General features: G+C 41.1%; 1 protein-coding gene across 1 annotated transcript in view; it reads left to right on the forward strand.

Moving 5' to 3' along the window:
* Positions 1-14,367, forward strand: part of nalcn (sodium leak channel, non-selective) — a 66,693-nt gene that overhangs the window by 23,790 nt on the left and 28,536 nt on the right. Inside the window, exons 13-17 of the mRNA XM_053440657.1 lie at positions 4,400-4,531; positions 5,915-6,082; positions 9,201-9,392; positions 11,165-11,302; positions 11,824-11,898. Coding sequence (XP_053296632.1) covers positions 4,400-4,531; positions 5,915-6,082; positions 9,201-9,392; positions 11,165-11,302; positions 11,824-11,898 — 705 coding nt within the window. The remainder of the gene's footprint in view (positions 1-4,399; positions 4,532-5,914; positions 6,083-9,200; positions 9,393-11,164; positions 11,303-11,823; positions 11,899-14,367) is intronic.

Below are 14,367 nucleotides of genomic sequence, written 5' to 3' on the forward strand. Positions count from 1 at the left end.
GAGCACCTGGTGTTTCAAAGACACAGCCACAGGCAGTACAAATAAATAGCATCCATCAAGCAAGTGGGAAAGGATTTCACAGACATACGAGCTAAGAAACATCAAACAGCAGGGGAGAGCCATCTCGTCCCGCAATTGATGCTGTTAGATTGATTCTGACATCTTGAAGCCCCGTCTAGAGAAGCATTACCATCAGCTGCATTGGACAAACTAGGCCATTTTGACCCGGGAACGATGTGGAGCGTGTTATCTGGTGAATGCACAATATCTTGAATCATTTTGGTGAGAAAAGGGGAATGTGAGGCAAAGATTTAAAGGTTACTCTGGCTGGGCCAACTGTATCCCCATATGACTCAGTTCGCTCCCAAGCGTTCTTGCCCGTTTGATTCCTAACATCTGACAGAGAATATGGGCAAAGTCAGGACCTTGAGAAAATCAAGCATTTCATATGCCCAAGCATCTACTCTCTGTTCCCTGTCAGTCGGCCTCTGTCTCTCACATTCCCTCCCTCACACACTTACACACTTACACACAACTCTGTTCAGCCGAAACACCCATGGGGGAGAGAGTCTGGGTGCTGGAAATGTCAAACTGCTTTGTCACGTCCTATCTCAGTCAGCGAGTCTAACCACTGTGTGTGGAGAGTGGGCATATGTGTATGTTCTGCAAAAAAAAGTAACCCAAGGCTCAATATGCTGTTGGTCTGAACCATCATTTGGGCTCAAAGGAATGGAATACATTTACATTTGCGATATAATGTAGCGATGATAAGACAACTAGATTAGATATAAATTAAGACAAGTTAGTAGAAACAGTTAAAAGGTTGATGACACCCAATTCTGAAGGTTGTCCTATAAATGCTAGAGTATATTTAAACCTAGACTCACATGCCACCTGCTACATGCCAAAATCAGTTTACTCTTCTACATTATACATAATACCTTCATCCTTGTTGATCTCATGATGAGCCCAATTGTGTGACTGTCTTCTCCTTCTGCCGGAGGCTCTGTCATCATATTTGTCTGGGTCTGGACTTCGACCTTGGTTCCCGTGGCAACTGCCAGTGAGGGGTGGGCCAGTTGCTTTTTTTCAGTTTTTATCAGTGCCCTCTTCAGCTGAGCTGGAGGCAGACAGGGAACGATGGTTTGTAATTTCTGACCTCTGACTGACCTGTAGAAATTCTACTTGAAGACCAGACGATAACAAAAAGTCCCTCAGAGAACATTTTAATAGGCTTGTTTTCCTTGATTAGAAAAAGTTAAAAAAAATGTTGTTCTGTTTATACAGCTGTTAATTCTTACACTATTGAATTATATAAAAGAGCTGCTTAATTCCAGCTGAAAATCTTGTTTTTGCTGACATTGACTACAACCCGCATTGGCATACTCCATAATGTGTTGGGGCTTTTTTCTGTCAAATTACCCTTTAAAGCATCACCAAGCTTTGGGCTATGATTAAATATTTCACTCTTATGCATCTTATTAACAAATGGTATAGAATACGTTACAACTGTACTTTAACCACTAGTTAGAGGCATTACAATTATTACCTAAATACAAACATTGATATTTAGGCACAGACCAGTCAACTCCTGGGGTGGTTCATTAGTATTAAACAATATAAACTAGAATGCCACTCAGTACAGCTTATACCTCTGCTAAGGCCCAGAACTCCTCTTAAGATCAATCAAGCTGCAGCAAACATCAGATATATCAGTCACCTAAATATGCATTTTGTTTTGCCTTATAAAACCCAATATACATGTATTATTCATTGGGACATTGGTGTCACTCCCCTATCCAGATCTACCCCCAAAATAGAAACGGTTTGTTCAATGGAGGTTCTTAGTTTTTCGTCCACCAAGTTTCTTGGAAATGTCTTTAGTAGTTTTGCGTAATCCTTCTGAAAAACAAACACACCAACAGATCATGATAAAACCATAGCCTCATTGGTGGAGTTAATAATGTATTTTGCACATTTTGATGCAAAATATTTTTAATCCAGGATTAAGCCCGAAAACCCTTACTGACCTAACGCTGATGTGAAACTTTAACTCTATAACCAAGTCTTGTTTGAGAGTCAAGACTTATCATGGTTCCCTTAAAAGCAATTCTATGAAAGGAGACTTAGCTACTGCACACTTCCCCTCTACAGTTAGATTTTACTCAAGCAACTCAAACTACTCGGGGTAGCTTAAGACACATTGTGATCTGTGTAAAAAGAAAAACCAACACTGACAGGCAGGAGGTGAGATGTCCGACAGTGGGCTCCCATGTCAAAGTCCCACCCTTTGTTGACCAAAGCATCCACCCTGACCTCTGTTCAATGACATTTAGCAGTGTTATAACAGTAAGGCTACTTCAGCCTGTGCTCCTGTCAGACAACAGTCATTGTTTCCATGACTGTGAGCTGCCTTTGTCAGTGAGGACAGTGTCTCTAAATCTAGTAGGTACTAGTAAGAGTATAATCATTTTTTGGGGTTCTTCAAAACATCAATACATCATCTTATTTCATCAATTTCATTCACTCAGGTAGTTTTATCTACAAATTGCATCATCACCTATTTTCAAAACACAATAGAAGAATCAGAGCTTCTAGACGTGCAAGTCTGCACAGTAAGTGTGTTTGTGTGTAGGAGGCTGGATGGCACCAGTCCCATTTTCCTGGGGTGAATTCGGTCTTTCCAGCAATTCTTCAAAAAGAGTCTTCATCGGGCTTCGAGTCTTCATCTCCTTTTTCACATTTTCCAACCTTCCTATTGCCGATCTCACATGTAAATCTTTTTTTAGGGTTAGCGCCTCTACCCACTCACAAGCTGCTCGTTCTTCCACACACATGCAATCCAAGGCTGTAATCACATCTGTCATATTGTCTCCAAAGGAAAGCCAAGTTATGGTGTTTCTCTAAACGAATAGTGCAGGGTTTTTTCTTCGCTTTCTTTAATGTCATGATTGTTTCCATCATGTCACGTTGTTGTCGGTGTTCAGCGGCGCTGCTGTTCCCACAGGAAATAACATACACACATCTATTCCCGTCTTTCCCCTCTTGTTTCCAGCTGCCTGAATACAAGCTGATTCTGCTGTCTGGGTGGATATTTCTCCCAGCAGCCGAAGAAAAGGCTCCTAATTGCTTTGAATTTCCTCCAGTTTAACTACCGGCCCTCTCTGCCTGTTACCACTTTTCAATATAGAACACAGTCTATAGTAGGCAAGCCCAGAAAGAAATAGTTTACAACGCCTGTCATGTATATTTCTTTCCAGCGTGTGACCTCTAGCTTGAGTTCTCTTAAACCGCTGATTTGACTGTGAATGTGGATTTATATTCTTGATCGTTTCTAGAATAGTTCTGGGTACATGATTTTTTTTCCAGTTGTTGTGGTGATCCTTTCAGAACCATGTATCACTAGAGATTGTAATGCAATGTAGGAGCACTCAGAAACGCATGCCTCTGCCAAGGCCCAGCATTCAATTTATTACGTCTGTATTTTTATTTGGATCTTCACCAGATTGCACACACTCATAGATATGGCCCCTGAACTTTTTTTTAAATTGAAAGCCATGACTTATTTTCTGAGGAGTCGAGATTGAGTGAATAACACTCAATCTTGCAGTGTTAAATAACATGGAAAATGTGACCTTTCCTGACCCACACAGCATCGTTCCACCAAGTCAAGTGGTAATACATCCCAAAGTTTTTGTGTAATCCTCCAAAATAATAGACAGAAAAACAAAAAACATTATGAGACATAAAGCTGCAGCACTCTGAAATCTTTCAAACGTTCAGTGTGTAGAATGTACACCCCTCACCTCACCCTCCCCTTCCAAACAGTAGAGAGAACCTGTGGTAGCCTTCAGTTATCATAAAAACTCAAAAGGTGTTTAGTTTGTCCAGTCTGGGCTACTGTAAAAACATGGTGGCCTCCGTCAAGAGGAATATAAAGTATTTAAATATAAAGGGGCCATTCTAAGGTAAAGAAAACAACAATTTGTACAATTAAGATGATCACACACTTGTAAAAACATCACCAGGATTATTTTATATTCAATTTCTGCCAATAGATCCCTTTCAACTAATATTACACACTGGACCTTGAAAGGTTATGGATCTCGACTCAAACACACATGTAAATATGTTTTTAGACTGTTATTTCCACTCCATGGTACAATGTAGTGCACCTGTCTTGTCTGATTCACAACCTTCAATTAGACTGGGAATTATTCATCAGATGATGCTGTTATTTATCATCACCGGGTTACTTGCTCTTCTCCGAACATCAATTTATTCAAGTTCAGTGGTAAACAAACCAAAGTAGCCCTTTTCTTGTGTTATGTGCTTCCTCTTTGCAAGTTGGGTGCACTCTACATTGATCACAATTGGATGTTGCTCTGTTCCCACACAGCAATTGATGCGGTCCTCCGTGTTCCACATGTTCATCTTGAGCATGGTTGCTGTGGACGTCATCGTTGCCGCTAGCAACTATTACAAAGGCGAGAACCACCGGAGGCATTACGACGAGTTTTACCTGGCAGAGGTGAGACATCTTTTGTTATTGTTTTTTCATTTCCTGTCTTTTCTTACAATTCAAAATGGCCACTTAGAGTGTATCTTTTGTAACATTATTTTAATTTTAAGTTATAATTAGCACGAGTCCTTTTCTACAGTCGTGGTCCTTCCAGGGAATTGTCCTCTGAAAATATTATTTTGTGTAATTGAAATTTAATCCTGCGTAATCTGATTGAAAATGCCGCGTCCACTCACACGAGGCATGATGCCACAGGGGATTTAGGATGTTTACCACTTTATAATCCATATATCTGTGTATGAATTCTTGTTTAGTGGGATCAAGATAAATGTGTTTTAGTTGCATTCGCCGACTCATTATATTTAATTGTTCTATTTATTTTATCATTTTTACCTAAACCCAGTTTACCCACCTTCCCCGTAGCCTTCATACCTCTCTCTCACATACAGCTGAACTGTGGAGATACAAAAAAGGGAAAACCCATAGACGCCATTAGCCCCTCACTGCCTCCACTCGCATCATACAGCCATCGATCTGCGGATTTGTTCCAATCTCCTTGAGGGCTATGAGGGGAAATAGGAAATGGAGGCACTGGGTTTAGAGTTAAATGGAGAAATATACATTTAAGTGTTGGGGTGCCAATTTTCTTCTCTCCCTCTTGCTTGCTCAAGACAGTGGTGCATCCTCCAGTGATTTACGATTGAGCCAGATTTAAAACCATAAACTAAATATATAGATGGACAAGGCAGCTCCACTTCATCCCACAATTCAGAGATTAAGTTAAATTTATACGAGCGCCGCCATCGCCGCATTTGAAGCCAGATTCTAAACCGTAGCGATCAGGGGATGGAACCGCAATAGTGAGGTACCGTGTCATTCAGGAAATTCCAAGCCATTTATAGAGCATCAAATAATTAAGTAAAACCAACTTACTGAAAAAAATGAAAACACTTAAAAATAACATCAGTCTAAAACAATATGATTGGAATTGATGGATTAAGAAATATCCTGATGGTCGGTCCCTGCTGTTTGGTCCAAAAGCACAAGATCCTATAAGCTCACTGAGCACTATCATTTTAATCTCTTAATATCTTCCAAATTGTCTATACTGAATTCAAAAGTACTGTTGGATATTACAATATCAGACCGATATGTCACATTTAACGTTTCTGACTTTCTCGCCTCTATAAGCAGAGTATTATTATTATTGACCAACTGCAGCATGTCGATTAAATACATGTTTTTAACATAATAAGACACTGTTCACATAAACATTGTTAAAGGAACAGATTACCTGTGTCCATAGAATAGTGAACCTTTCTGTTGTGAGACATTTATGTTGACAGGAAGTGAATGTCAATGTTGATTTCTATTTTCTTCTTTCCACTCCAGGTTGCTTTTACTATCTTATTCGACCTGGAGGCTCTTTTGAAGATCTGGTGTCTGGGCTTCACTGGCTACATCAGCTCCTCTCTGCACAAATTTGAATCTCTGCTGGTGGTGGGCACCACGCTGCACATCTACCCTGACCTCTACCACTCCCAGTTTACCTACTTTCAGGTAGTGATGCACTTACAACACTTTTAAGCACTTGCTTGATTGCATGAATATACATGAGACTCGCCCACACTTGAAGAACAGAAGCTGTGACTCACTTTGTGACATTTATTCCCAGTGACCATGCATTGATGAGTACAAATCAATCACATCACTGATCTGGATTAAAAACCAACCATCTGTTTATTCAAAATGCTCATACTCCGCTGTCACCACAAAAACAGACGTTCAAATTTTCGTAACATTTTCAGTCTCGACACAGAACTCAGTGAAAAGATTTGCAGGCTGGTGGTTTGGTTTGAATGATATTGATCGGACATATGATGCTGAATGGGCAGCTCTCCATCCCTGTATGTGATGCAGAGAGCTGGGAAAACGCTAATCCTCCTTCGGCTGGAAGTGATTCATTTGACCTCAGCAGAGACGTATCCAGTATAGATGGATTTCATTATATTTGTCTGGGAATTATGTTGTTGCCTAGAAGTTTGCATGGGTGTGATATAAAATCTGACAGTTTAAGTCAACTAATTACATGATAACCAATGTGGGACACCATGCCTTGTAAGTATTGCACCATGTCCCACATTGAACCCTCTAACCTTCTTGTATGTCTTATAATGTATGTGTTGACGATCTCTGCTAACATTTGAAAGGACTTATTGATGGATCTCTAATGAGCCTTGTCCACACAAGCTGCCTCCGTCCTCTCCGCCTATATCAGCAGCTGTCGGCCACACGTGTGCGAAGCTTATATTCAAACACATGTAAACATACAAACCCACAAACTGTAGCAGCAGTCAGCCGACTTCCTGTTCTTTTCAGTTCAATCAATATTTTCCAATTGTAATTTAAATTGGAAATTTGTTCAAACAAGTAACATTTCATGTACTTAATGCTCCTTGTATCAATATTGTGGTATCCAGACAAACATGTTTTGTTTGTTCACCTTCATTTTTATACTAACTGGTAATGTAAGTGCATTGTGATGAATCAAAATCAAAACCTGCATAAGAAAACTCCCAATGACTTGATGACTTTCTTTGGTATTTTCTAAACCACTTTTTTACATGTCAGCAAATACAAACCTGCTCAGATTGGTTATTAGATGTTTATATCCATATCATCTGATTGTGTTCCTCACTCATTCTTCTTGCTGATATTTTTTCAATGGAGGTAATCTTATTTTAAACTGGGGACATTTAGTCACAAATGATTAACCTTAAGGCTCAGCACCGGAATCAGAATGTTGTCTTCGCCATAGGGGAAGAGACCAGGCTAAGCAACCATTGATTGTCTCTGTTTTTTTATTTAGTTATATCCAACCACCGCTAAAGGTTAGCCTCACCAATTGTGTTTCGGATTCGACAAAATGTCACATGCATTAGAGCCCTACAGCTTTGCACTCGGCAGAGTGATTTTTAATCAGCCAATGGAAGCCACCTTGACACTTCTCTCTCGGTGTGTTCAGAATTGCAATGACTTCAGTAGCAGCATGACTTAACAGTTCAGTCAATTTATTCATTCAGAGGGCCTGCAAATTGAATAATTTTTCCATATTTCTGGAGGGGATGCACCAATCAGATTTTTAGTTATCGGTATCTGGTCAATATGGGTTTCAAATGTTTGAATCCTTGTGACTACATCAGTTTGACACATACAATTTTATTTTCAAAGCTTTAGAAGCTGGAGCCAAAAGCAAACACTTACAGCTAGAAAATAAATAATTGTTTATGGTTTATCATTAGTAGTATGCACAAATTTTTTTTTTGAGAACAACACGAGGTTTGATTCATCAGTGCGACGACACTATTTTGTTTATTGTGTGCTTTCCTTTGTCGCTCGGGCCCTGAGCCTGAACTGCACTTGTGAAAATAAGTTACTTGTTTTTCACACCACATCTAAGTGATAATATTCAAGATTGTTTATTTACATGCCTGTATTTTAGGAAATAATACTTGGACAAAAAGATAAGAAATTAAGTATTTATTGTTTCTTTTCTTTTCTACTGTATCTGATGTAGAAAAGAATGATCCCAATGGTATCTTTCCATATATTAAAGTTGCATGGAATAATGTCGTTTTAAGGTTATCAAAACAAAAAGGATCAATATCAGATCAAGTATCAAAGTATCAATGACCACGGGGGTAGGCATTAGAGCTCTGGGATTTCCACAGCAGGACCTCAAACTGCCCCACATCCTAAAGTATGACTGGAACCAGGGTCACGATAAAGCCTCGGCTCCTTCTATTAGGCAGCGGCTCTTTCTTTTTATTTCTCCATCCTTTATAATTGAAATTTCTTTCATCTTTTGTCAAATGAGGACAAGATCACTGGATGATACTGAATTCATCATTTTAGTCCTGCGGAATGAGCCACTGCAAATCCTTTCAGACATCATATTGAGAAACTTTGAATTGCTGCCAGTAAGACTAGTTTATATGAGAAATATAACCCTGTTGTGTAAAGGCCTATAGGATTGTGACAAAAAGAAAGATAAGCAAATAACAAGCTTTTCCGTTATGGCCTTGTGTCCTCTGTGAACTCTTTGCCTCAGAGCTGCATGTTCTCAAATCGATCGTGGTCATCATGGTCTGTCAGGAGTAGAAGGTAGAGAGTTCCCATCCCATCTGTCATCATGCTGTGAGTGTTAATACTGTATTTGTTTACTGTAGGTTCCCTCTCAGCCCAGTAGCCCGAGTTGTCTTTTTTTTTTTTTCACAGTTCATTGGGAGACCAGGAATAGCCATTCATTTGGATTTGAGATGGATTCTAAAGAAAAAGCTTTGGGGCGTCACAGTGTGGAGCTCAATCACTAACCACTCACTGATCCCTGATCAGAGCCTGACCAAGATGCATTACCTTTTGGGGAGCGTTGTCACCACAAGCAATTTAGGGACTGTAGCCTGTTGACAGAGCACAGTATCACTGGGTCATGATCAATGTTCTCTCATTTAAAATCAATATGTCATCAATATGCTGCTATGTGTGCCTCTATAACTTTAAACTCCCATTCAAATTTACCACCTCTTCCTTCCTTTAGTCTGCTCTAAAGCCCAAAATGTGAAACGTATGGTCACTCAAACAGAAACTTTAAAGTAGACTTGCTTTTCTTCCCCCCCAGGTGCTACGTGTGGTGCGTTTGATCAAGATTTCCCCGGCGCTGGAGGACTTTGTGTATAAGATCTTTGGTCCAGGTAAAAAGCTCGGCAGCCTGGTGGTGTTCACAGCCAGCCTTCTCATCGTCATGTCAGCCATCAGCCTGCAGATGTTCTGCTTCGTGGAGGAGCTGGACCGTTTCACTACGTTCCCCAGGGTGAGGAACCTCTCACACTCACCCCGTCACCAGGAGAGCAATATCAATACTGTCATTAAGAACAATGAATGTTGTCTATTTCCCGAAAACTTCTTTGGGTATTATCATAGCTTATATGATAGCTTAGATATAGTTTTTGTATGGGATTTTTAAGTAAGCTTTGACCAAATGAGTAAAGAATCCTCATAAGTCATGTCTCTGTTCACAAAAGATTAATTTATTGAATAAATTATTTTCAATCCGCCATCAAGTGTCTAGGCAAATTCTGCTTTTATCAATTTAGCTTTTGCTCAGCCTGATAGTCATTCTGTAATATTGTAATGAGCTTCTTTCAGCACATTTTCCCCAAATCTCAGAGTGAGCCCAGGCGAGAGTAGAACAGTTCAGGAAGAAAAATTGGAGTCAAACATGTAGAATACACAGACAAAGATGTCACCTTAGGAAAAATATGTAAGAGCATCGGATTTTTTCAGCAGCAAAGATTACGTCCTGCCTCCTTCAAACTCTACCCAGACGCAGCTGTTCACTTAAATGTTCCAGGAATAGTTGTTGTGAACGCATATGACCCAGACAATCTCCAGCATGTGGCCTTCATATGTGATTGGCCTTTTTTTTACTCTGTATTATACAGAGCTTCTTGTGAGTGGCAGATATCAACATATTATTCCTTATAGCCCTTCTAGTGTTTTTAATCCTACTCCATTTAGTTAGGATTGATTTCTTTCCCCTGATGCAGTACAGTTCATTATAAAAATGTAACCTTTTCACTCAATCTCTGCAATCTCTCGGGACCTCATTTTGTTTTTAAACACACCCTGGTGAGAAAATGCCTCAATTCTTAAATGCTTTATTCTCAGGGAACCATAAAATATAATTTCCATTTTCCAGGTGCAGGTAGTTTATAAGATGCACCAAATAAAATCCATATGAGCGACTACAGAGGGACACCCCAGAAAACCAATGGGGAGGTCTCCAGATGTTGACGATGGGTCGCATGATAGGTCGGCAGATGTGGAACCCCCTTTGATTTCGAAGTGCTCATGAGCTCCTTTCTCTCTCATTAGCCACATCTTTCCCGTCTCGCTTTTTTTTTTGTACCCTTCCGACACATACTGAACTGAGGCACAGCGGGACATGAAGGGTAGCTCACAAACAGATGCCACTTGTATGCTGTGTTACGCTCTCTCTCTTATCCCATAATGCTCACGTACGCACACAGACTCTCAGGCATCGCAGTTAATGATGTTCGGCGGTCTCCCCTGGGGGCAGACCTGTTGCTGGGTTTATCTTTGTCTGCGGTGACTGAGATATGTGAGCCTATTGGGAGGAAGGGAGTGGTGTGGGGGGGAGGGGGGGCTGGGCTGGGCTGTCGTCCGGAGGTGAGGTTCTAAGGAGGATGTCCAGAAGTGAAACTTGACCCCAGGGGCCACCATGTTGCAGCTGGCTGCTCACCACACCTTCATGTGACCTCTACCGAGTAGAAGAGCGGGCGGAGGAGCAGGGTAGAAAAATAGGTTCTGTTTGCTCTCTTGCTCCTCCTGGTTTGTGTTTAACAATCTCACAGTTACAAGCTTTAGAGTAAGACGGTCAGAAGGAGGTACCGTGCATCACCTGTGTGATATTTGCTCCCCTGTGAAAAGCACATTTCAAATATCAAATCTGCATAATTCCCTCTCTCTTTCTCTGTCCTCCTCTCCCTCACTGCACTTGCAGTCGCCCTCTGGCCTTTTGTCTCTCTCACTTTCTCTCCTCTTGTGCTTTACTCCCTGCAGGCTTTCATGTCCATGTTTCAGATCTTAACCCAGGAGGGCTGGGTGGATGTCATGGACCAGACTCTCGTAGCAGTGGGTCACATGTGGGCTCCGGTAGTGGCCATTTACTTCATCCTCTACCATCTGTTCGCCACCCTGGTGAGGAACTCAGAGTGCTGCTTTAAATATCGAAGTCAGAATAGAGTCTCTTTCCTTTTTGGTTTAGAACTTATTAAGTTTGACACATTGTTCCATTCAAAATCGATCTATTAGTCTGGTTAGTAAAAGCAGTTTGTAGAAAAATAAGTGACAAAATGATACATTAATTGTTTTCTTAATGCATTCAGCTGCCCCCCCCCACGCCTTCAGTTTTCTCTCAAGTGGTACATCTGATCACAGACTTGCAGGCGTAATAAGTGCTGACATTTCAGTGTTCGGCCCTCTGATAAGGGGGAGCAATCAGACAGCACATACAGGCTCAGGATGACTCACACCTCAGTCCAGACACACAGGAAGTCTTCGAGGGCAGGACAAGCAAATACAATTACGGAGCAGACTCTGTACTTTTGAAATTGTCTTTATTCGTGTTATTTGTTATGACGGCGATAACGACATCAACGTGTTACAGGGTGCTCGTGCAGCGCTAATGCTGTTATGCACTTCCTCTCCGTGCATTTTAGATCCTGCTCAGTCTTTTTGTGGCTGTTATCTTGGACAATCTGGAGCTGGATGAAGACCTGAAGAAGCTCAAACAGGTAGGAAGCTTTGGTAAATGATGTGCAGAGATGATATGCTCTGATTTGTAATAGATTGATTGCTAACATTTGCATATATTGTGTAGTGTAAAGAATCCAAAATCAATATCTGGTATATTTGTGGTTGCTCTGAGTTAGCGAATACTTTATGCAACAGGGTTAAATCTTTAAATCTCAGTTTTCCACTGCATAATTTCAATATCCGCCCTGTCACTGATAGTAAGTACTTTTTTTATGTTGTAGCTGACTGTACTAGTTTTATGTTGTGGCAGATTGGCCTGAAGTGAAACCCGATCCAAGGCCGAATTTTCACCTGAGAAAGTAAAGTTTAGAAAAGTAAAGTGAGAGATTGAAAAAGGTAACCAGAGGCTTCATATTTTTCTGGATTGAAAATCACAAAACCACTGGAACCCTAACCCTACCCCTAACGCATGTTAAAGGAAGGGGGGGGGGGGGGGGGGGGGGGGATCCTGGATTTGCCTGTTTGACCAGCACCACTCCAACATTGAGTAAGTTCTTCCTTGGGTTACAAAATGTATTGAGTAATCCTGCAGATGGACCGGGGTATTAAAAAAAATACGCATTAATGACAGCTGAACAAGTGGTTTGTGGTTCTTCTTATTATTGAAGAAGACAACTGTCAATAACGACTTGCATACAATTTATCCACAGCAGACTACAGGGAACAATGTTAGCATTGGGTCATGACAGAGCCGTGTTCAACCACCGTGGCTCAGTCGTCAAAGTGTTAAATGTAGCAAGTGATACTGTGTTTTATCAGGTATTGTATATGAATACCACTAAGAACCTTGTAACCTTGATATATGAGTCGTAATAATCCATTTGGGCGCATGGGGATTGTTTGTTGCCTTGAACAGGATGTTTAAACCCCAAAAAACTGAAAACAGCCAACAGGACAAGAGAATGATACCAAAGTTAGAGTTTAAATGCAGCATTTATTTCAATATGATGCTGTGAACAGTCTTTTTTCATCAAGAACAAACTATCTCTTGGTATTTTTTTTTCAAATTTGTCTAACATCTTTCAAATGAGTAGTTGGTGTAAATCAAATAGTAAGTAACTGTTGGTACACGGCATGGACACCTAGTGCATGCATTCCTCTTGAATTTGGAAGGGTAGATTTGATTTATATAGTTGCTCTTTTCATTAAGTACCACAATAAGTTTGAAACCTCTTATTTATTGTACAAATTAACATTTTTGAATAACAATATTGAAAGAGAAAAACATGAAAGTACACATGCAACCAAATATAAAACATTTGATCTCCCTCTGATCTGTTGGCTTAAACACAGAACACTTTCTGTTTCTACCCTTGAAAGAGTCGCAGGGTTGACTTATGAAACCACAGGACTTTGACTAATTTCTTAGTTCTCACCTTTTTGGGTGTTTCTCTAGCCTGATGTTGTCAGACTCACAATTCTAGTCAGAATGTGAGTCTGAGACCGCTCCATTGGGCTGTGATTATGGGGCGTGTTTCAACTGACCAGGAAGTAAAATTCTTCTTCGCTCAATTGGATAGACCTACAACCAATCAGAGCAACGTAGTATGTGACGTATGCTAAGCAACGCATTGTGAGTTATTTACTAACGCCGGGTTCACCCCGGACGCTTCAGCGCAGCGCCAAGCCTTAAATAACAGCTGGCTCCCATCCACTCCCATGTTAAAACTTTGTGCGGGTCACACCGGAGGCTGAAGCACCGCGAGGCAGCCTTGACGCAGCGCGGTGCTTCAGCCTCCGGTGTGACTGGCACAAAGCCGTGCAGCGATCTACTGGATCAACGGGTGATATTATTAGCGCTGCCCGGCGGTTCAGCGTCGCTTCAGTGTCCGTTGTGAACAGCCTAGCGACGGGGCGATAGGGATTAGCGCGGTGCTCTGGCGTCGCCTCCACGTTCTGTGTTCCTCTTTCAAAATGAATGCGCTGTCGATGTCTTCTAAAACAGACTCAATGGCAGCATCTACACATCTCAGCTCGCCAGCGGCAGGCATGTTTGTTGAAAACGAATTCAACCCAAGGGCACTTTGATGACGTGGTTGATAACGTTACCGTTGATCATCTGTCAATCATCGTATAAAGCCCGCCCTGACAATCTGATTGGCCTGGTCGGGCATAATTTTTTCCCAACGGAGCGACTCCAGACCGAACTGCCCGACCTAAAATGTTGTGGGCGGGGCTAAGTTCGTCTGGCATCCAGGCTAGTGTTTCTCCAGAGGGTAGAGTAATTTGGCAATTAACTTGGAAAAAAAGGAAAAAACCCTGTTGTGTGAAAAAGCTGGCACTTAACACACAAACAAAAACAAGGCCAGGGTTCTAGTCACCGCACAGCGGGTGAACTTTAATAAGCAGTTTCTGTCATCAGATGCAATTGAAGTGAAGCCGCAGACTAACCTCTATGAGGAAATTGCATTTTGAGTAACAGAAAGAAATGCTTCAAATTAAAGCCC

This window comes from Pleuronectes platessa, chromosome 14 (genome assembly GCF_947347685.1).
Source record: "Pleuronectes platessa chromosome 14, fPlePla1.1, whole genome shotgun sequence".
Lineage (NCBI taxonomy): Eukaryota > Metazoa > Chordata > Actinopteri > Pleuronectiformes > Pleuronectidae > Pleuronectes > Pleuronectes platessa.